The sequence below is a fragment of the Aethalodelphis obliquidens genome, unplaced genomic scaffold, assembly GCF_003676395.1.
Source record: "Aethalodelphis obliquidens isolate GAN/ISIS:26980383/991018 unplaced genomic scaffold, ASM367639v1 scaffold6, whole genome shotgun sequence".
NCBI classification, from domain to species: domain Eukaryota; kingdom Metazoa; phylum Chordata; class Mammalia; order Artiodactyla; family Delphinidae; genus Aethalodelphis; species Aethalodelphis obliquidens.
This window is the reverse complement of record NW_020837950.1, coordinates 75,603,014-75,624,783: the sequence shown is the minus strand read 5'-3', so window position 1 is coordinate 75,624,783 and position 21,770 is coordinate 75,603,014. Positions and strand designations below refer to the sequence as shown.

Genomic DNA, 21,770 nt, shown 5'->3' with positions numbered 1-21,770 from the left:
TGCCCTGAACAAGTGGCCCATCTGCACGTTGATCATACACTGTCCAACCATCATCTAAAGATCGCCCGCTCCAGAGGTGAGAACTCTAGGAATCTCTTGTCTCACAGACTCCCAAATATATATCAAAATCACACGTTTCCACGTGCACTAAGGCCACGACGTGAGGTGTGGCCAGGACATGCTACACATGTCACTTCTCAAAGTATAGTCCCTGACGGCTCCCAGAGGGCCTGTGTGACTGAGACAAAGACTGTCTCCTCAAACACCCCTTTGCAAATGCCAGTCCAGCAAGTGGAGCCCTAGATGGGCCTCTGTCTTGCCCCAGCCCTTAATCTCTCTTAATTCAAGGACCGTGGTTAACTCACACCTCACGCCAAGTTTCAAAGCATTTCCACTGCCCTCTCCTCTGTTAAAGGGGACCTGTCCTGCCTTTGGGCACTAAAGACTCTTTGCACTGAGGATACTTTAATAATGCCCATCCCCTCCCTCCGCCTCCCCATGTGGTCCTGCCTCCTATTTCTAGGGATCTGTGTCTGTCTGTCTAAGCACACATGATTAACATGATTAAAGCAAGTCCTGAGTGCAAATTTTAGGACGATCTTCAGATGGCTTTCTTTCTTCTGAAGTCACCACGCAGCCTCCTTCGTGTCAAATCTCCCTCTGCCTCCCCCTTACAAGGACACTCAGAACCTGCTCGGATAATCCAGGGTCATCTCCCTATCTCAAGTCCCTTAACTTAGTCCCACCTGCAAAGTCCCTTCACGGTAGACGCTCCCACTCAGAGGATGTGGGGGGCCAGCCGCTCACACACAGTGTGCCCCTCATAATCCCTGGGCTACTACTGCTGTCGTGTTTCAGTCTCTGGATATACTTCGAGCCCCACGAGATGTTATTATTGCCGTGTTATGTGTCACTCTTCCCTAGACTTACAGACAATAGACCTTTCTGCTGCCTTTCCTTCCTTCCTGCCCCTCTGGGCTGCAAGGATCACGTTCTTCTGGAAGAACACCAGTTACTGTTTCCATAAAGGAGGGTCAGCGGTGACAAGCGTTCTCAGAGTTGGATTCTCCAAAGCGTCTTTATTTGACCTCCATTTCAGAGCACGCTTTTTGCTGGATCGAGACGTCCTGGCTAACTGGTTTAGTTTGAAGTTTTCCTTCCCTTGGCTACTGGTTCTGGCCGCTTCTGTTGGAAAGTCAGTGTTCTTTCTTGCTGTTTTGCACTTTGAGGGTAGCGGGTCCTTTCCCCCTCGAGCTGCTTTGGAGGCTTTCCTTTCAGCTTTAGTTTCAGCATTTCACTAGGACCCGCCTGGGTTCTGCTGCCTTTGTACTTTTCCTCGGGCTACGCAGCACGTCTTCATTCTGTGACTGGATGTCGTCCATCACTTTTAGAGCTCCTCTCTCTGCAGCCCAAGGGACTGGTGACACTGGTTGACTCTGGGGCGGGGTTCTGCTGTCCGAGGGAGGGCAGTGCAAGGCCAGAGGCTCTTCCCCGAGTCCTGAGACGTTTGATTGGTGGAGGATGTGATGCTGTGCGACCTACAGTATATGTACGTATACACACACGTAGTGCATGTGCAGTTTGAAGCTTAAACATTCACCGCTGACCCACCTCCCCCAACACCCAGGCCGCGCTGCCCATCTGCCCATAGAAATGTCCACTTGGCTTCTCAAAGGCAGCTTAGCCCCCTGACCACCCCCGTTGCTTTACAACAGCCCTCCTCTCAGAAAACGTCACATCCGCACGCTGCTCCAGCCAAATTCCTAAGAGCCACCAGTCCACCTTCCAAATGTGTCCCACTTCTGACCACCTTCCACCGAGCAGCCGCCTGGCCCGCGCGTTAGGATACTTGCCGGCCCGCGAGCCGACCTTCCGAAGCATTAACAGACGACGGTTTTCACTCGAGCGGCGGAAGGCCGAGCGCTTTCCGAGTGCCGCCCAGTCCCCGCAGTCTGCTCGGCGCGGGAGGGAACGGAGGGGAGCAAACTGCCGGGAAGGGGCTCTAGATTGGGGCGGGGGGTGGCAGCCTGAGGGCAGCTGGGCAGAGCCTACTGCCTTGTAGAAGCGCTCCAGATTCCGGGGCTGCGGGAGCTCCCCGCCCCGCCACGCAGCCCCACGCCCACCGCCCCGGGCCCGCCTCCACGGCCGCCTCCCGCCAGACCCCGCCCACGCCTCCTGCTTTCCCCTCCCGGCCGCGCCCCTCCCACAGCCCCGCTCCACGCCCACCGCTCCGGCCCCGCCCACCGCCCGCGGCCCGCCAGACCCCCGCCCGGCCAGCTTCTGCCGAGGCCCCGCCCCGTGCCGGCGGTCACGTGGCGCGCGACCCGGAGGCGGAACCGGCGGGCGGGGCGCGGGGCGCGGGGCGCGGACCGCGGCTCCCGGAGCGCGGAGGGCCGGGTGGGTCTCCTGGGATTGGGGTGCTCCCGTGCCCGGAGTTTGCGTCCCCTGCGCCCCCGCCATGCGCCCACCTCGCCCCCGTGCCGCGCTGCTCGCGCTCCTGGCCGCGTCCCTCGCGGCCGCCGAGGTTCCGCACCTGGTGCGCGTGGACGCGGCCCGCGCGCTGCGTCCCCTGCAGCCCTTCTGGAGGAGCACCGGTTTCTGGTGAGCGCTCCGCGGGGGACACTGAGGTCGGAGCGGCCCAGCACGCCCCTGCTCGCTGCGCGCTCTTCCCAAACCGCGGCCGCGCACCCCGGCCCGGGCCTCCGGGACCCCCGTGTCGCACCTGGAGAGACCTGCAGTAGGCGCTCCGAAGTGAGGAGGGCCGCGGCTCGCTCCTTCCTTTCGGGTCCAGCCTCAGAGTGGGGACCTCCTCTCTGTTCGCTGGCTCTATGCGATGTTTCCGGTGCTGCGGAGGTTTTCTAGCTGAGCGGCTGCCCCGTGTGGTGGGGGCCTGGGGCTAGGTCCTGAGTGTGCTTGGTCACCCCCCCAGAGGCTGAAGAGCCTGGTGGCCAACCGCGGCAGCCCAGGCTGCAGGAGGGGCTGTGGCCCAGGACACTACTCTTTGGCGCAGACCGGGACCCCCTCGAGGGGGCAACCCCAGAACGTTCGACGTCCCTGCAGTGGGACCTGTCCCCGTCCCTGGTGTCCCCGATTGCCTCTGTCAGACTTGGAGCTGATATCTCCCGGCCGGTGGGGCAGGGAGCAGGGTGGGAATGTGATCTCTCTGGGAGCCCCCGACCCCCATAAACCTGAGACTTCGTCACAGTCCTGGCACTAGGGGGCAGTTTATTACATCAGGGACAGTAAAACTCACCAGCAGACACGCCCCGGTCCTTGCCCTGAGTTTGTAGGTGTGGGGCCTGTGCTGAGGCCCCTCCGCTAGCCCCACTCAAGGGAACTAATGCCTCTGCTTCCCCTTGTTTTGTGCCCAGTCCCCCACTGCCGCACAGCCAGGCTGACCGGTATGACCTCAGCTGGGACCAGCAGCTCAACCTGGCCTACGTGGGTGCCGTCCCTCATGGTGGCATGGAACAGGTTCGGACCCACTGGCTGCTGGACCTCATCACGGCCAGGTGGGTGATGGAGGGGATGGGCAGCCTGGGGGCAGCTGGGCAGAGCCCAGCATATGGAGATGCAGACGGAGACTGAGAGAAAGTGGCGTCTGGGTGTGGAGGACAGTGAAGTACCGGGCCATGGCGGGGTGACGGGGTGGGGGACGCCTGCTCCAAGAAGCCATTGCCCCTGTGCTTCTCGGCCAAGCATCCTGGGGGCAGGGGAGGATGGAGGGCACCCTCCTGGCGGCACAAGCGCTGTGGCTGCTGGGGCAGCCCCTGGATCGGGCGAGTGGGCACCCTCGCTCTATGCTCAGACTGTGGGGATGCCACGCCAGGGGCCGGGCTGAGGTCGTGTTGGTCACGTCTGCCTTTGGCCCTGCCAGCCCCTGTGGGGGCTGAGGCACAGGGTGTAAGAGACACTTGGGTGTGTGCATTGCGGGGTTTCCTAGACACAGAGACTCTCACCCCTGGCCAGAGCTGCCAGCTCTCACTTGGTGGGGGGGTGCTAGCGGGCCAAGGGACCAACGTCCTTTTGGCACGTTGGAGGCCACGTGACTGCCTCCGGGTCCTTGTTCAAGTAAGACGGGACACCAACTGTCAGGCCGGCTCCACGGACCACAGATGCACAGCACTGGGCCCAGGCTGGCACCGAGGCAGCGTTTGTCTCCAAGGTGCAGTTGAGGGTTCTCAAGTGTCTGGGTCCTTGTGTGTGTTCACTGCCACTCTCCATCCCATTTGGGGTTCCCTGAGTCCTCTAGATTGGAGGCACCAGGCGACAGCAAGATTGCAGTGATGGGTGGTGGGAGTGGAGGCTGGCGGCAGGTACCGGCTCTGTTAGAGGGTGTGGTTGGCGGCAACCGGCTCCTGGCAGCGGGCTCGGGCCGCCTGCACGGCGCAGTGCACGCTGGGGAACAGCTGCCCCTCCTCGGCCGCGTCCCCCGGGTCCTCCCCGAGGAAGCCGCCTCTCCTCAGGGTGTCCCTTACCGAGGGGCCGCAGCAGGCCAGGAGCAGGGTGATGCCCAAGGCCCCGTAGTCTCGGCGCAGGTCCTGCAGCGTGGCCAGGCCGGCAGCATCGAGGAACAGCAGCGGGGCACAGTCAATGACCACTGCGTGGAAGCGGGTCGCTGAGGGCACCAGTGCAGCCGTGCTGCTCCCGGGACCCAGGTCCCTGCCTTCGACAGGCTCTGCCTCGCCAGCCCCCACCCGCGGGCCCCGCTCCTTCCTCCAGGCGGCTGCGTAGCCCGCGTTCAGCCCGGTGAGGCTGTAGAGCGACCGCAGGAAGAAGTCCTTATTGGCGTAGTAGAGGGGCCCCGTGAAGCGGAACACCTGCACACCAGGCTCGGGGACCAGGCCCTCAAATTCTGCTGGGTCCCCGTAGAAGCTGGAATCCCCGGCGCGGGCGAGCAGGGCAGCGTGTGGGTGCCGTGTGCGGCCGGCCAGGCTGAGCAGTGAGAGGAGAATGCCGGCCAGGAGCCCGGCCTCGGTGCTGACCAGCACGCAGGTGGCCGCCGTGGCCACCCAGACCAGAGCATCGGCAGGGCTGAGCCGCCACAGCCGCGGCACGTCCCGCACCTTGCGCAGGGCCCCACGCAGGCTGACGATGATGATGCAGGCCAGCACGCTCCGCTGCAGGTCCCGGAACAGGGGCGCCAGCGCCAGCACCACCAGCAGCACCACAGCGGCGCTCACCGCGCTGGACAGCTGCGTGCGGCACCCGGTGGCTGTCTTCACCAGGCTCTTGGCCAGGGTGGCGCTGGTGGCAAAACAGTGGAAGAAGGCCGGCAGCACGTTGCAGCAGCCCACAGCCAGCAGCTCCTGGTTGGCGCGCACAGAATAGCCATGGCTGCGGGCGAACATCTCCGCCAGCGAGATGGAGAAGGCGGAGCCCACGAGGGCCAGGGACGCGGCGTCCAGCGCCACGCGCCACACCAGCGCCGGGTCTGGCACATGCGGGGCCATGAAGCCAGTGGGGATGTCGCCAGCCACGCTGGAGCCGAAGCGCTCGTGGAACTGCCCGAAGTGGGACACGAGCGTGGCCGCCCCGATGACCAGCAGTTCTGCGGGCAGCGGCACCTTCAAGTGGCGCCGGTAGCGGTCCGAGAGCTCCTTGGCCGCCAGCAGCACGGCCAGGCATGCGGCACTGGTGAGCACGTCGCACAGGTTGGCCTGCCCGGCACTGCGTAGCAGGCTTAGCCACGTGCTGACCACCAGGCCCGGCCCCTGGTGCCGTGGGACCCGCACGCCCAGCAGGTGTCGGAGCTGGGAGGTCAGGATGGTCACTGAGGCCCCCATGGCGAAGCCGTCCAGCAGCGGCTGCGAGAGGTAGGCGGACACAAAGCCCAGCCCAAGGATGCCCATGAGGACCTGCAGACAGAGCGTGGTCAGGGCCGCAGGGCGCGGGCATAGCACAGAGCCGGACCTCCCTTCCTCGCATTGCTTATTTCCCACGTGGACCCCACCTGCAGCCGCCTGCACATACGTGTGCGCGCACAGGCACAGCAGACGCCGGAGTGCACGCTGTGGCCACGACGCTCACCGTGGTCTCACACACGCGGGCTCTGGGCATCGGAAGGCAGCTCCTTCCTCGGCCCTGTCCACAGCACCGGCCCCCTCCCGGGGGACCTGGAGCTGAGAGGAAGAACCTGAGGTGGCTCTTGGGAGGGGGCGACGTTGGGGTGGACAGCCCTGGTCCAGTGAGGGCTGGGTGCGGGGAGGCCGTGGGAAGGCAGGCGGGAAGGCAGTTCCCAGGATCCCACTTGGGACAGGAAGCTGGGGAGGATGTGCAGGCCAAGTGGGGGCACATTTGGGCCCGAGGCCACACTCTGCAGCTGGCCAGGCAGGCCCCCGACCCCGGGCACCCTCAGCCCCTCTGGTGCCCCGACCTGGGGTGCTGTCACGCACCCACTTCTGCCTATGCCCTGTTCTCTCCTCGCCTTGCGGGTTAAGCCACTGCCCTGACCTCCTGTCTCCCGCGGGCTTGGCCCTTGCAGGGGGGTGACCAGTACCTGGAGGGCTGCTCTGAGTGGCTGAGCCAGCCTATCTAGGCCCAGGCCCGGCTCCTCACCTGGTAAACCCCGGCCAGCAGCGTGAGGGCGGTGGCCACGCGGATGGCGTAGCAGTCCCGGCTGCAGTCCTGCAGCCCAAGCGCCGGCATGGTGGCCGAGGCGTTGAGGGCGCTGCGGTTGGCCCCGGGGCCCGGGCCGTCCTGGGCGGGGTCGAAGCCGGCCTGCAGGAGCTCGCGGTCTACCACCTGGCCCACCATGAGGCAGAGCAGGCTGAAGATACCCACGGAGACGTGGCGTGAGGTGCCCATGAGGAAGTAGATGAGGTTCGCAAAGAAGGACGTGTAGAGGCTGTAGATGGGCTGCAGCCCGGCCAGCAGTGAGTAGGCGATGGCCTGGGGCACCAAGATGATGCCGATGACCAGCCCGGATATGACGTCACCCGCCAGGTCCTCCCGAGGCTGGTACTGGCGGAGCCAGCGTGTGGCGGGGAGCAGGTTCTGCAGCAGCGCCCAGGCCCCCTGCACGCTGCACGAACAGCTCCGCCACAGCCGGGCCTTCAGAGCCTCTCGCAGGCCTGGGGGTGCGGGGGGCCGCCGGCGAACCAGCGCCAGCCCCCTGCCCTGCTGTGTGCACTCAGGGGACGCTGCCATCGTGGGGTACCGGCCCGCCCCCCGAGAAAACCTGCAGGGTGGGCAGAAGTGGGTGTCATTGCTGGGGTGGCGAGACGTGTCAGAGTCAGGGCGTCACGGAGACCCAGACTCGCGTGGCCAGAACAAGCTCCACTGCTCTCCGTCCGTGCCCGAGGCCCCTCCGCTCCCCCCGGAGCCGCCCGGACCACCACAGCCCCCTCTGGCCGTCCCTCCATCACCTCTGCACTGCAGCCCTGCTGGCGGGAAGAGCCTTGCAGATGCCAGGACCCCAAATCTGTGCTGCAGCAGCGCCTGCCACTGCCCGGTCCTTGTGGCAGAATTCCTGGAACGTGCTTTGAGGGGCCGGCTGGGAGGGGAGCGGGGGTGACTGGTGTCCGTCGCCTGCAGGGTGTTCTGGGACAGCAGGCCCCTTTCCCGGTGAGGGTTAACGCTTCTGGGTTTTGGCTGGTGGCTCAGGCCGCACAGGCGCACCGCGGAACACACGTGCCAACCGTCCCTGCTCTCCAGAGGGCAGCCTGCCACCCGGCCCAGGCTGACCTTGCCTCTGTGCTCAGCGAGCACCAGGGCGTCCCGTTCACAGCTGTGCTGAGGTCCGCCAGGACTTCGGCTCTTGCTGTCCCCCTCTTGGTGACATGAAGCAGATGGTCTCTGCTTCCTCAGAGCCTGGTCACCCTGGCGCAGTGTGTGCACTGGCTGGGGATGCGGGGCCTGGGGTGTCCCCGGGTGTGGAGGATGGGCGCTCGTCCCGGCCTGGTGTGAGGTGTGGGCAGGCGGACGCCGCCCCCAGGGCTCGAGTGGCAGGCCTGCCCTTTGGGGGATGCTAGGGGAGCTGTTTCTTTCCTTTGAAGACCTTACCACACGGGGGTCCCTGGACACCTTGAGCTCAGCCAGCCCCCGAGGTCCAGGTGTGTCGACTGAGTGACTGTTTAAACAACGGGGAGCCCACAAAGGAAACAGTGGAATCGGGCCTCTCCACTCACAGCGTCCTGCCCCTCTGCTCCATCCAGGGGGCTGGCCTCTGCTGTGGCCGAGCTGTCTAGAGCTGTCGCTGTCCTGCCGCAGGGTCCCAGGGGGCCTCTTACCTGAGGGGGCCCCTCGCGGGCTCGGCAGAGAGTGCGGACCTAGCTTGTCTGTCCCCGGGGCCTTGGGCTCAGTTAGCGGGTTGGGCGTGCGGGTGGTGGGCTCAGGCACGGAGCTGGCCTGGCACTGACCGGCGGGCAGTGCCCTGTGCCTAGCATCTGACTGCTCGGCTGTGCTGGGCGTGCGGTTAAATCATTTACTCCGAAGATTGCTGAGTCATAGGTTCCCCCAGATGAGCATTACCTGAGCGGCTAATTCGGGGAGTTGTACTGTAATCAGAGGCTCACAGATAGTTACAATTGTGTGGGGCTCTTACAAGCTTCCAGCCTCCCAGGAGCAGGGCTCCGGGTGCGGGACAGGTGGGCTGGGGCATTGAGTGGCTGGAGCGGGAAGCTTGGACTCTGGGCCCCTGCGGAAGGCAGAAGCTCAGGAGCCTGGCCAGTTGTGTTGGGGGAGGGGCGGGGGAACAGGCAGCGTGCGACCCCTCGGCTCTGGGGCCCAGTGCCATGGCTCCCAGGACCCTGGAGTGTGGGCAAGGATGGGGGTCCGAGGGAGGGGCTGGTCTCCGAGTCCCATCCCGGGACATCCTGTCTGCCAGGAGATGGGGCTGGTCCCCGCGGGAGCCAGCTGGGCGCAGAGTAGCCCCATGTTGTGTGCAAGGCAGGCGCAAGGCCGCTGGGGGCGGGGCGGGGGTGTGTGTGGCCGAGGACTGGAGGGCTGCCAGGCATCAGGACACAGTTAGCAGCCAGGTGTGCCCTTCCTGCTGCAGGGACGGGGGTCCTGGTTCTGTCCCCTGGAGCCCCGCCACCTGGATCCCGGCCAGGTGCGGGCCCGGTGCGGTGGGTGGCCGCCTGGCCTCGCCGCGCCTCCATCCACACTGCAGGGCCGGCGGGAGCTGCCTCACGGGGCGGGTGTGAAGGTAGACGTTCCCTTTAGATGACTGCCCTCGTGTCCCACGCACAGGTAACTGAGAGTGCGCTGCTGTTCTTAAAATTACTCGGAACCTCAGTTATCACATCTTCAAAATGAACAAGGGGGTGCCTGAGGGGCAACGTGGGGAAAGAACACCGCAGCCCTGAGTGTTCTCCGTCCCGGAGGGGAGGCCTGAGAGGCTGCGAGGGGTCCCTCTGACGGGGCTGCAAGGCTGAGCTGGCCTGGGCCTGCTGTCTCCCAAAGCCCGGGGCAGGGGGTGGGGGGAGCTCCATCCAGGCACCTCCCACGTTCAGTCTCACTTTGGGACTTCCCTCCAGAGCCTCCCTGAAAGTTCTGCCACATCCGTGGCCCGGATGGGAAAGACCAGAGGCCCCATTTGGGGGCAGAGGTGGGAGTGGAACCCCAGGGTGGCTGGGGGGATAGCCAGAGAGTGGGAGGGTCTGCACACCTGCATCAAGGGGGCGGAGTGGTCGGGGCCGAGGCCCCACTGCGATGCCGCGTCCGTCCGATTACTTGTTCTTCAAGAGTCTGTGTTGGGCCCCGAGGTCTCGCCCCGCCCTCCGGAGTCTGAACCCAGCCACCCAGGGCAGAGCCCGGGGCCTCCTGCGTGGTACCCACTCAGTCCTGGGGGTGCTGTTTGTCCAAGGATGTGGTTTACAGGAGCCACCGCCCAGAGGGCTGGCGGGAAAGTCACAGCAGTTCAGGGGCAGATAAGAGTCCTCTCAGGGCTGGAGTGGAGGGGCCACCGAGGGGTCATAACACGCTTATCTCCCAACCCAGCTACTGGCGGGGCGGCATCGTGGGAACTCCCTGCGTGACACGTGTGGGCAGAGGTGGCGGCTGGGCCCACTGCCGGGGAGGGGAGGGGTGAATGGGGGCGGCGGCCCCTCCCCCTCTCAGGAGGTGGGGACAGGGCTTTCAGGGGCTGCCTAGGTTTGGAGCACCTGTGGTGGGATTTTAGGCAGGTGGAGATATTTATGTTTCAGGGAGGGGCTGTTCTCAGCGCTGCAGCACCCGTGTCCCCCATCCAGCTGCACCGCAAGGGGCCTGACCTTGGCTGCCTTGGTGGCAGGGACTGGGCCTCTACTCCCCCAGCCCCTCTAAGCAGGTGAAGAGATACAGCTGAGAGAGAACTGCAGGACCCCGGGGCCTAAGCGCCCCCCCACCCTGCCTGTCCCTCTGTGCTTTGAGGACTGTGGTTTTCATGCTGCCGTCTGACCAGGCACACAGGCGAGCGTCTTGGGTCCTGGGGCCTTGCTGGCCGAGGCCCACTGTCCCCCTTCACCTCCGCAGGCCCACTGCAGACTCCTCCACTGGGGCAGGGGGGCCACAGGACCCTGGCACGGGTTAACCAGCACGGGGCGTGGGGTCTCCAGCACCTCCGCCTGCTGGAACCGCCCTCATCTTGCCTCCTGCCCAGTCCTGTGCCACATGGTTATTTTAATATTGGTCTTTAAATCACCATTTTAAGCCACTGAGTACACTTATTTGGAAAGGAGCCATGTATCCCCGCAAGTGAAAAGAGGCTGGGCTCCAGGGCCCCGAGAACCAGACCCCAGGGCTCCCAGTTCCAGAAGAGCGACTCTCCTGCCTCCCCGGCCTCTCCTGCCTCCCCGGCCGGCGTCTTCGCAGCCCCGGACCCTGACTGTGGCTGCTGGTTTCCCGCAGCGGCGGGTCTGTGTCTCCCCCTCTGAGCACTCTCGCCCTGCACCATGTATTTCCCCACCCTGGCCCCGCGCCCCGCCATCCCTGCCGACCACGCGCGCCCCGGGTTCCCACCCCGTGCATTTCCACACGTACCCCCGCTCTGCGCCTCCTCCCACGAGTGCACCCCCCAAGCCAAGCACGCGCGGCCCGGGCCCCACCCAGCACATTTCCAAACACCCTGCGCCCCCTCCCACGAGTGCGTCTCTCCCTTTGCCAGACGAGCAAGCGCGGCCCCATCTGCACCCGGCCCGATCCCCACCCTGTGTTCCCCAGATTCCACGCCCGAGCACGCGAGGCCTGGGGCCCCGCCCCGCGCTCCCGAGCACTCACCAGTCCTGGGTGCTGCTGGGTCCTTGCGGCGCACGCGCTCAGGCCCAGGGATGGGGGGTGGGGGGCGTTCCTGGTGCAGGCGTTCCTGACGGCCGCCGGCGTGCAGTGAATAAAGTCGTTGTGCAGCCTCGGCTGCCCCGGCCCAAGTGCCGGGCCAGGAGCGGGAGGCGACGCTGCCTGTGCCTCGCGCCCAGGTTCGGCCCCCTGCGTGGCTGCAGGATGGAGAGGCTCTCGGGTTGGACTGCGTCTGTGACCCGGGCCTCTGCAGGGGGAGTGCAGGGGTGGGCTGCGCGCTACACCTTCTGGCTCAGCCCCCTCACTAGCTTTGATCTCTCAAATTCCCCTCCCAACGGAGGCTGAGACGGATGGAGACCTAGGCACCGACAGTGGGGCCTGAGGACTGCTCCCCGGGGTTTCTGGGCCTGGGATCACCCCAAGGTTGGGTCTTCTGGTCCCCGGGGGGCAGGTTACTGACTCCTAGGGCATTTCTGGGTGCCGACGCTGGGTCAGCGGACACTCAAGTCTACTCAGAGTGACAGGCTGAGATCGGCTCTGCAGCTGGGGCTCCCCTGGTGACACCCCGCTGGCCCAGGACACTGAGCGCCAAACAGCATTTACCCGAGGCCTGATGTGCTCCCGCCCCCGCCCCAAGTCGGCCCAGCGCTGCCAGGATCTGCAGAGAAAGCCTGGCACCCGTGCCCGGGCCTCCACTGTACATGCGTCGCCCATCTCCCACGCCTGCTCCCCCACCCCCATCTGTGGGACTTTGGAACCCGTCCGCTGCCACGCATTTAATTTTTACCCAAGCGCTTAAGTTTTTTCCTTTGCTACTGGTTGTGACCTTTGGAAGGGGGAAGGGCGGACCCCCGCTGCGCACGTGCTGTGGGTCTGGGCTCCGGAGGTGGGAAGACGTGGCCTGGCCTGGTGAGAGCCAGAGGCACCCTGTCTGCGTGGTGGCTCGGCCTTGACCTTGTGCAGTGACGAGTGGGGCAGAGGAGGCCCGGAAGGGACGTGCTGACTTGTCCAGACCCTCGCTGTCCCTCAGGGTGCAGACTGGCGTGGGACTGACTGGGAGACTTAGACCCAGAGCGGTTCAGGGCCAGATTCCACCTTGATCCCTCGTCGCCCCTCCTTCGCCGCCGCGCAGGCGGGACGCACCTGGATGCCACTAGAGGGCGCAGCTGCACGCCCTCTAGAACGTGTCCGCCCTCCCCCTCAGAACTGTGGATGGACCAGGCGTGCCCTAAGGGGAAGCCCTCAGACCCTCTGCCGGCCCACCCATCTGGGCCACCCCAGGCTGCCGCATCAACCCCAGGCTCGGTGCTCTACTCAGCCTGCCTCGCCCTCCTTGCCTTGGCCTGACGGCTGAGCACCAGTTTCCTCACCCAGCCCCCGACCCCAGGTGCACCACTTCCACGCCAGCGCATTCGAGACCCATCTTACTCCCCCGCCTGCCTCTGCCAACTGCACGCACCCGCAGGCGCTCAAGCGAAATCCACGGTTGTGCAGAACCCCCCCTTCCCAGCTCCCCTCCAGTCCGGCAGAGGACGCTGGCCCCTCGGCCTCCTGAATCCGTCCGCTCCAGCTCCCCCTTGCTGCTGCCACCAACACCACCCAGTCTGGGCACCATACCTCCCTCGGGGAACCGTCTTCCAGCTCCCACTCTGGCTCCAATGGGCCGATGAAGGGATCCTTTCAAAACATGGCAAAGGCAAAACTATGGAGACAGTAAACACGTCAGGGGTTTGGGGTGGGGGAGGATGAAGAGGTGCGGCACAGAGGATTTTTAGGGCAGTAAAAATACTTTGTGTGATACTACAGTGGTAGATACACGCCAGTATACATTTTTCCAAACCCACAGAATGTACATCACCAGGTGAGCCCTAATGTGGACTGTGGATTTGGGGTGACTATGATGTTAGTGTAGGTCCATCAGTTGTAACAAAAGTCCCACTCTGGGATGTTGATCATGGGGGAGGCTGTGCACGTGGGGAGAGAGCGTGGCTGGGGGTAAATGGGAAATCTCAGTACCTCCGTCTCAATTTTGCTGTGAATCCAGAACTGTTCTAAAAAATTGTCCTACAAACACATAAAAGAAGTCACGGTACTGCTCTGCTTCGACCCCTGAGAGGACTCCCCATGCCACCCTGGGTCCCATCCCGAGTCAGGATCCCATCCTCACCGTTGTCACGAGGCCCCGTGTGACTTCGTCTCTCACAACCCACACCCCTCTTCTGCCCCAGGCCCGCTAGCTGCTTTCCTGCTGCTTATCATGAATTCATTTCCACCGCAGGGATGAGTGCAGGGTGGGGAGGCTGCCCTTCTCCCTCTCCTGCCTGTCCACATTGCCTCTCAGAGTGTGGAGCCGAGTCTGGGGCCCTGGCCTCCAGGAGGTGCAGGGAAGCAGGATGTGGCACCATGGGGTCCTGCCAGGCTCATCCCACGGCCTCCCGCTTCACTGTCAGCTGTCTTTAGGATGCCTGTTCTCCCCCCTCCATCCTGTTGTACGTTTCCCAAAAGACCCGCCTGCCCCCTCCCACAGGCTGTTCTGAGCCCCTGAAGGCTCGAGGGTGGGATTCCAGCACAGACACCCTAGTTCATACTAGGCTGTGAGTGACTGATAGGCGTACATAGTTATGCTTTCTGAGGAGAGGGGCCAGCTGAGTCTGGAGCCTAGTCCTGCCCGGCACCTTGCAGGTTTCTTAGCTGCTTGAATGTGGCCACGGTTCCAGTCCCGGGCCCACCTTCCCCCATCCTGACACTGAGTGTCCTTCTACAGGGGGTCAGCCAGGCAGGGCCTGAGCTACAACTTCACCCACCTGGACCGGTACCTGGACCTTCTCAGGGAGAACCAGCTCGTCCCAGGTAAGCTGCCAGCCTCGCCCCTGTACTACTGGCCCCACCCCCTCCCCTTGGCCTGGCCCTTCTGTCCTCCTGGTTGCCCACTCAGGGCCTCCCTCAGTGCCGGCCTGGTGGAGACAGGCAGGTGAGCACAGCCACCCTCACGTGCTGCAGGCTTTGAGCTGATGGGCAGCCCCTCCGGACGCTTCACTGACTTCGAGGACGAGCGGCAGGTGTTCGAGTGGAAGAACCTGGTTTCCCTCCTGGCCAGGAGATACATCGGTGGGTGGGGCGCGTGCCCTGCGGGGACAGGGTGGGCACTCCTGGGCAGGCTCTCCTCCCATGCCCACCCGGGCCACCTCCTGGTCTTCTCATCATGAACCCACTGAACCAGGGCCTCCTGATGGGGGAGGGGGGGGCAAGTCGGTGGGCGGCGAGCTCGTAGGGAATCAGACACTCCGGTCACATCCAAACCCCCCACCATGGTTGCCCTCCCTGGGGATCCCCATGAGCTCATGACCCTGCCCCAGGGGAGGGGCCCTCTCGCCACAGTAGGGACCCTCTGCAGGTAGGTACGGCCTCAAGCACGTTTCCAAGTGGAATTTCGAGACGTGGAACGAGCCGGACCACCACGACTTTGACAACGTGTCCATGACCTTGCAAGGTGGGCAGGCCGGCCTCCTGGGGTCCTGCGGATCTGAGAGGGGGTGGCAGCCGCCCCTCCGGCGCGGGGGTGTGGACTCGGTGTCCCTCCCGCCCAGGCTTCTTGAACTACTACGACGCCTGCTCCGAGGGTCTGCGAGCCGCCAGCTCGGCTCTGCGCCTGGGCGGCCCCGGAGACTCCTTCCACCCGCTGCCGCGCTCCCCGCTCTGCTGGGGCCTCCTGGAGCACTGCCACAACGGCACCAACTTCTTCACCGGGGAGGTGGGCGTGAGGCTGGACTACATCGCCCTCCACAAGAAGGTCAAGCCCGGGATCCCCGCCCTTCCGTCCGTCCCCGCCCCCAACCCAGCGCCTACGCGGGGGTCCCCCGCACGCGGCAACCCCAGAATGCCCGCCTGCTGCCTGCAGCCCCGCCGCCCCTCCGCGGCGGTCTCGGGGGTTGCTCAGGTGGGGCCTCTGCGCAGGGCGCGGGCAGCTCCATCTACATCCTGGAGCAGGAGGCGGCGGTCGTGCGGCAGATACAGCGGCTCTTCCCCAAGTTCGCGGACACCCCCGTTTACAACGACGAGGCCGACCCGCTGGTGGGCTGGTCCCTGCCGCAGCCCTGGAGGGCTGACGTGACTTACGCTGCCATGGTCGTGAAGGTGGGCCCGCCGCCAGGCCCACCCCCGGGGGAGGCCTTTCTCCCGGGTGGGAGGGGCAGGCAGGCGGCCCCCGCGGTCGCGTTCCCAGCCACCCCGATTCCCGCAGGTCATCGCACAGCACCAGAACCTGCTGGTGGCCAACACCAGCTCCTCCGTCCGCTACGCGCTCCTAAGCAATGACAACGCCTTCCTGAGTTACCACCCGCACCCCTTCTCTCAACGCACGCTCACTGCGCGCTTCCAGGTCAACAACACGCGCCCGCCGCACGTGCAGCTGCTGCGCAAGCCGGTGCTCACGGCGATGGCCCTGCTGGCCCTGCTGGGTGAGCCGCGTGCCGGGTTTCGCGTCACTTCCTGCGAGGGCGGGGCCAGGACGAAGCCTCAGTTGGACGGGGATGTCGTTCTAGGCCAGGAGTAGCTTGTGCAAAGGCCCACGGAAGGATGTGCCTTGCTGGGGAGCCGGGAGCATGTTTCTTGTCCCTCCCCACCCTTCCCCAGCTCAGTGGGTCACAGAGATTGTGGTGTGGCCGGGGACCTCCAGTGGAGGAGGGCAAATGGTGGGAAGCGGGCCCTGGGAAGGTCGAGGGGCGACGACTCTGCGTGGTGACCCCTCTAACCCCCGTAGACGGCGAGCAGCTCTGGGCTGAGGTGTCGCGGGACGGGACGGTGCTGGACAGCAACCACACGGTGGGCGTCCTGGCCAGCACCCACCACCCCATGGGCCCCGCCGATGCCTGGCGCGCCACGGTGCTGGTCTACGCGAGCGACGACACCCGCGCCCATGCCAACCGCAGCGTACCCTTGACTCTGAGCCTGTACGGGGTGCCCCCGGGTCCGGGTAAGCAGGGCTCCCAGAGAGGGGGCTCCAGCTCCTTGGGTGGGGGTAGCTCTGGCGGGGCGGGGCCTGGAGGAGGCGAGCCCGGCCCCAGCATCCCGCTCCGCAGAGGTCGTTTTTGTCCAGCTGTACATGGACAACTGGCTCTGCAGTCCCTACGGCGAGTGGCAGCGCCTGGGCAGGCCCGTCTACCCCTCTGCTGAGCAGTTCCGGCGCATGCGCGCGGCCGAGGTCCGCGGGGAGCGTGGGGTAAGGGGCGGGGCGGCTCCCGAGGTCCGAGGGCCCTGAGCCCCTGACTCTGTCCCCAGGATCCGGCGGCCGTGATGCCGCTCCCTTTTCCCAGCAGCGGCCGCCTGACGCTGCGCCCAGAGCTTCCTCTGCCCTCGCTCTGGCTGGTGCACGTGTGCGCGCGCCCGGAGGAGCCGCCGGGGCAGGCAAGTGGCAGTCCCCTTCCCGCCGCCGCCCCGGTCGCCCCGCCCCCAACCAGTCCCGGTGCCTCACTCCCGCAGGTGACCCGGCTCCGCGCTCTCCCCTTGACCCGCGGGCAGCTGCTTTTGGTCTGGTCCGATGAGCGTGTGGGCTCCAAGTACGTGAGTGCGGCCACCACCCCTACCCCTGCCCCCCCAACGCGCCCTGGGCCCCCAGATCCTCCGGGCTGCAGCGCCCATGTGGCCACTCTCTGTGGTCCTTTGGTCACCTCACGCGGACTGTGCTCTCCGCCGCCCATACAGCTGCCCCCACTGTTGGCACAAATGGCTCATGACTTTGTGCTTCTGTGATGTAGGGTGGGGGCGCCTACACAGGCCAGTTGTCCCTGGCACGTGTTCCAGACCCCTCCTCTCAGCCAGTGTGGCCCTTTGTCATTGCAGGAAGAGTGTTCTGGGCCCCGGGGAGGGGCCAGGAAGGGGGCTGGAGGGGAGTAGGGCTCTGGGCGCCCCCTGCCTGCCAGCCCCCCTGGACCCCAGCCCTGGTCCTGCCTGACCTTCCCCAGGTGCCTGTGGACCTACGAGATCCAGTTCTCCCCGGAGGGTGTGGTGTACCTGCCCATCAACAGGAAGCCTTCGACCTTTAACCTCTTTGTGTTCAGCCCAGGTGTGCCTGCTGCCTCAGCACAGTCCCTGTGGGGCGGGGTCCAGGGCCTTCCGGCACCTGGAGTTTGGAGGGATCAGAGGGGTTCAGGTTCAAGGGCAGGCACGTACCTTTGTATCCTCAGACACGGCTGTTGTCTCCGGCTCCTACCGGGTTCGTGCTGTGGACTACTGGGCCCGACCAGGCCCCTTCTCGAGCCCCGTGTGGTACCTGGGGGTCCCCACCCTGTGAGGGCCACTGCTGCCCCGCGACTGGACCTGTGCTGACCGTAAGCCTGGGTGGCCAGAAGCCATGCTGGGCCAGAGTGCCGTCAGCCGGTCATCCCCTCTGTTTGTCCCCTCCTGCCCCTCATTCACCCCCTTAAAGTGCCTTTCCACACACAGTAATGGGGACGGCCTTCGTGGTGGGCACTGGGCAGACACGAGGCCTGGCTGGAGTGAGGCCATCCCCGCCTCGCCCCACCCCTGCCTGTGGGAGCCGGGATGGGACTCGGGTCGAGCGCAGACAGGTGTGAGTTGCCCAGCCCTGCGCGCCTGGGGTCTCTGGCGTCACCGCTGGGTGCAGCAGGCCCCATTCCCAGCCCCTGCGCCAGGAGGGCCCAGAGGGTTCCCACTTCCTGAGGCCCAGCCCGGCTGCCCCCTGCACCCTGCCTGGCCCAGACTGTCCCCAGTTGCAGGGGAGGCCGACAGTGTCCACTCCTGCAGTCATCTGGGCTCCTTACCTGGGTCCAGGAGGAAGCAGCACGCCCAGAAGAGGGCGACTTGGGGACTGTGGATGGACATGTGGACGGGGGCAGGGAAGCCACGAGGGGTGGTGTGGAGCCCTGGGGCTCCTCCCCAACCCCCACGCCCAGCCCAGGCCACCTGGTGAGGCCACGTGGCGAGGAGCGGGGGTGCAGCCAGTCTGGAGCGATGCAAGCGGGAGTGGGGGCTCCGACCCACCCTCCTCTCTCTGCTGCCCTCCGAGCCGCCTGGGCTCAGGGATGGGTGAGGCAGGCCTGGCAGGGCACACGCAAGGCAAGGCCCAGTCACCCCCGGCTCCTGTCCACATGGAAAGGGCGGGGCACCAGGGCCCACCAGCGGCCTCATCCTGGGCTGGGGATGTCAGCGTGAGCGTTCTCCACCTGAACCCCAAAGCCAGCACCTGTCCCCATTGCCCTTGGCCGCTGGGGAGGCTTCAGGGCTTGGTGCCTGGGGCCCGGCTGTTACATACAAGGGGTGCTGGGGTGCCCAGTGGGCCCCCGGTCTCTGGGCGTTGTCTTCCTGCCTCGTCAGGAAGCTCTAGCTGCATGCGGCTACGTGACCAAGCACCACGGTGGGCAGGTGGCCCGTACAGCAGAGGCTCATTCTCTCGCATCCTGGAGGCCGCAGCCTGAGGGCAGGGGTTCCTCCTGAGGGCGCTCTCCTTGCCTTGCGGACGGCCGCCTCCTCCCCGTGTCCTCACAGGGTCGTCCCTTTGTGTGTGTCTGTGTCCTGATCTCCTCTTCTTATAAGGACACCAGCCGTGTGGGATTCAGGCCCACCCACAGGACCTCATTTGAATCACCTCTTTAAAGCTCTCTCTCCAAATAAGGCCACAGTCTGAGGTACTGGGGGTGAGAACGGCAGTGTATGAACCGGAGGGATCCAGTCCGGTCGGTAGCGGTGGGAGGAATGCATCACTCCGGCGTTAAAGCAGCCTTTTCTTGGGATACAGACTGCTATATATAAAATATAAGCAATAGGCCCTACTGTGTAGCACAGGGAACTGTATTCAACATCTTGTAATAGAAAAGAATGTGAAAAGGAATATATAGATTGGGTTGGCCAAAAAGTTCATTTGGATTTTTCCGTCAGATCTTATGGAAAAACCCGAACAAACTTTCTGGCCGACCCTATATATACACGTATATAACTGAATCCCTTTGCGGTACACCAGAAACTAATGGAACGTTGTAAATCACCTATACTTCAATTAAAAAATTTTTTTAAAGCAGCCTTTTCTCTGCCTGCTGGTTCGGTAGCCTGAGGACCCCGGATGGTCAGGGGGCACCTCAGCTCGCAGCCTACTGGGAAGGGTGCTGGGTTCCCCGGCTCCTCCCCTGGACACTGCACGCTCCGCCGCACGCCCCACTGAGCAGAGACCTCAGACGGGCCCCTCCTGCGGAGACAGGTGCGGCTCCAGGGCAGTCAGTGGGGATTTAGCAGTGGCACCTGCGTCTTGGCCAGGACGGCAAAGCCACAGCCGTCTCCAGGGGTAGGTCACCGTCTCCGCTTTCACTGTGGTTTGTGTGTTGTCAAGCGGCCACCGGGTTGCTGGGGTGTCCCCATCCTCTGACCGCGTTCTGGTCTTTGCTGGTTTGGGCTTGGGCTGGGAGCTGTGGTGGGAGTTCGGGAAGTCCACGTAATTGGCCCGTGCACGTCCTCCGTCCCTGCTGTCATGGCCACTTTGCACCTGGGCCCACGGAGTGGTCACAGATGGCAGAAAGAGGCTGACATCGACATGCCCCGTTGATGAGCCCCTGCTGTCGGGGACGCTGCCTGGAGCGGTGTAGCTCTCCTGCAGGACACGGAAACCTCTCTGTCCCTGTCCCCAGACCTTTGTCCCCAAGTGTCCTGTCTTCGTGGCTCTGGGTCTGGCCACCGGCTGACCCGTCGGACGCTGCTTGCGTGAGCCGGGCGTGCACCTTGGTTCTGCGTGCCGGGGACGCCGGTGCGCGTGCACACGCGGCTGCGGGTTGAGGGAGAGGCAGCAGGCAGCTCAGGAGCTGGCGGCTCCGGTCACGTGACTCGCTTTTGGACGCGCCTGGGCCCAGCTCTGATGTTTAAATTCGGGACCGAATGCTGTGTGCACCGTCTTCTCACTGGGCCCTTGGGTCACGTGGCCACTTGGTAAATGAGTTGGACCTGCCCCAGAGCTCAGTGGCAGACCCAGAGCTGCTTTTCAAGTGGAGAATTGTGTTTGACGCAGGAGGAGATGGACTTGCTCCAGGATGCCAGGGCTCTGGGCTGGAGGCGTTTGCCACGGGTGTCTGCCACAGATGCTCCAGGCTGCGTGGGGTCTGATGGGCTACCCACCCAAGGGGCGAGTGTCCTGGGGCCCAGGAGATGGGTGAGAACAGCAGGTGCAGATGTGGCGTGGGCCGCTCCCCCACCCAGAGCCTCACTGAGCGCTCTGCCTCCTAGAAGTGGTCCTGCACATGCCCGCGTTGCCAGACCGTCGTACCCCCAAACTTCCCTGGACTTTCAGCAGGTTTACCTCTCACGCTGCGGGACGCATGGGCTTTACCGAGGCCTCTAGGGTGCTTGTCATCTCTTGGCCGCCCTGTCTAATCGGCATAATGTCATCAAGGGAACCAAGATCCCTGGACCGTGTTCAGGTGGTGGGAGCGTTGGTACCATCAGGCAGACTCCGAAGGTGGGCTGCCGTGCCTGCCATGTGCGGGAGCCCGCTGGTCTCCTTCCTCGAGGGGGACAGGAAAGCCAGCTGCGCTGCATACTGGCGCCACGGACTGTGGGATTTTGTCCAGTAAAGGTACACGTCCAGACCTCAGCCGGTCGGTGTCGCCCTGGGTTATGCTGTGATCATCTGTCGCTCGGCACCCATCTGGCGAGTGATATGGAGAACAGAGAAGGAATCCCCACCCTCACGTCTCCCCAGTTCCTGATGCTGGACCCAACCCCAGAAACATGGTGCTATTTTGGTTTGGCGCGGAGGGCAGGCCTGGGGGCTTCCACCATAGCCCCCATGCGGCAGCCGGGGCCAGTGTGGGGCTGTGGCTGCTCGCTGAGTATGAACGGCGCACTCTCCGTTCTGCGGAGGTGGAAACACCTACAGGAAGGGTCTGCAAAGCCGTGGGCTCCCAGCCTCAGGCCCACGCCCCGTGTGACCAGCGACGGTGGCTTTCCGGTGTGTGCGGATCGGCCTCACTTCAGAGCCATCATCTAGGAATCCCCTCCATAGGGCCGTCACTGAGGCTGCCGCAGGTGCCCCTTACGTAACTGGGGCCACAGGCTAGTGACTGTACAGGCAGTTCTTTGTCAGGGGGGCCAGCCTCCCCTCCATCAGGGGCTCTGGGTCCTGTACACAAGGCCCTAGCCTCGCTATGACAAGGGGCTTCAGAGACCTGCCAGCGGACCTACAATTTTCTGCCTGTGTGCGCCTCAAGCAGCACTTCAGAAGCTGCCCGCCCGCGTCGTTTCTCGAGACCCTGCATGCAATCGGCCATCTCGTGTTCGCCAAGTCCCCTGAGGGCCCATGGCTGCAAACACTTGCATGTGTGAGTCGCCTGGGGTCTTGTTAAGATGTGGGTCTGGGGCTTCCCTGGTGGCGCAGTGGTGGAGAGTCCGCCTGCTGATGCAGGGGACGCGGGTTCGTGCCCCGGTCCGGGAAGATCCCATATGCCGCAGAGCGGCTGGGCCCGTGAGCCATGGCCGCTGAGCCTGCGCGTCCGGAGCCTGTGCTCCGCAACGGGAGAGGCCACAACAATGAGAGGCCCGCGTACCGCAAAAAAAAAAAA

General features: G+C 64.6%; 2 protein-coding genes across 8 annotated transcripts; one reads left to right on the top strand and one right to left on the bottom strand.

Moving 5' to 3' along the window:
• Nucleotides 1–2,329: 2,329 nt before the first annotated feature.
• IDUA (alpha-L-iduronidase) lies at nucleotides 2,330–18,744 on the top strand. 7 transcript variants are annotated; one of them, XM_027103991.1, is made up of 14 exons: nucleotides 2,330–2,601; nucleotides 3,372–3,512; nucleotides 13,979–14,064; nucleotides 14,215–14,322; nucleotides 14,609–14,704; nucleotides 14,802–15,004; nucleotides 15,169–15,348; nucleotides 15,455–15,671; nucleotides 15,974–16,186; nucleotides 16,293–16,414; nucleotides 16,492–16,617; nucleotides 16,693–16,769; nucleotides 17,175–17,275; nucleotides 17,397–18,744. In XM_027103991.1, the coding sequence occupies exons 1-14, from the start codon at nucleotides 2,459–2,461 to the stop codon at nucleotides 17,501–17,503; spliced, it is 1,920 nt and encodes a 639-aa protein (XP_026959792.1). In that variant the 5' UTR covers nucleotides 2,330–2,458; the 3' UTR covers nucleotides 17,504–18,744. The 7 variants fall into 7 exon arrangements, with proteins under 7 accessions (XP_026959792.1, XP_026959790.1, XP_026959793.1 ...); XM_027103987.1 differs by having other exon boundaries at nucleotides 2,387–2,601; nucleotides 14,609–15,348; nucleotides 17,397–17,625; XM_027103989.1 differs by lacking the exon at nucleotides 16,693–16,769 and having other exon boundaries at nucleotides 2,386–2,601; nucleotides 14,609–15,348; nucleotides 17,397–17,512.
• SLC26A1 (solute carrier family 26 member 1) lies at nucleotides 4,017–7,973 on the bottom strand. Its single transcript, XM_027103994.1, has 2 exons — nucleotides 6,559–7,973; nucleotides 4,017–5,858 (listed from the first exon to the last, which is right to left on the bottom strand). Exons 1-2 carry the CDS (start codon nucleotides 7,147–7,149, stop codon nucleotides 4,329–4,331), a joined length of 2,121 nt encoding a protein of 706 aa, XP_026959795.1. The 5' UTR covers nucleotides 7,150–7,973; the 3' UTR covers nucleotides 4,017–4,328.
• Nucleotides 18,745–21,770: the final 3,026 nt, after the last annotated feature.

Excerpts from the sequence above, each read along its gene's own strand:
- IDUA (XM_027103987.1), top strand. The coding sequence starts at position 2,459 with ATGCGCCCACCTCGCCCCCGTGCCGCGCTGCTCGCGCTCCTGGCCGCG. Across the intron at positions 2,602-3,371 it reads TGGAGGAGCACCGGTTTCTG|TCCCCCACTGCCGCACAGCC; the intron begins GTGAGCGCTCCG and ends TTTTGTGCCCAG. Across the intron at positions 15,672-15,973 it reads GGCCCTGCTGGCCCTGCTGG|ACGGCGAGCAGCTCTGGGCT; the intron begins GTGAGCCGCGTG and ends TAACCCCCGTAG.
- SLC26A1 (XM_027103994.1), bottom strand. The coding sequence starts at position 7,149 with ATGGCAGCGTCCCCTGAGTGCACACAGCAGGGCAGGGGGCTGGCGCTG. Across the intron at positions 5,859-6,558 it reads TGCTGGCCGGGGTTTACCAG|GTCCTCATGGGCATCCTTGG; the intron begins GTGAGGAGCCGG and ends CTCTGTCTGCAG.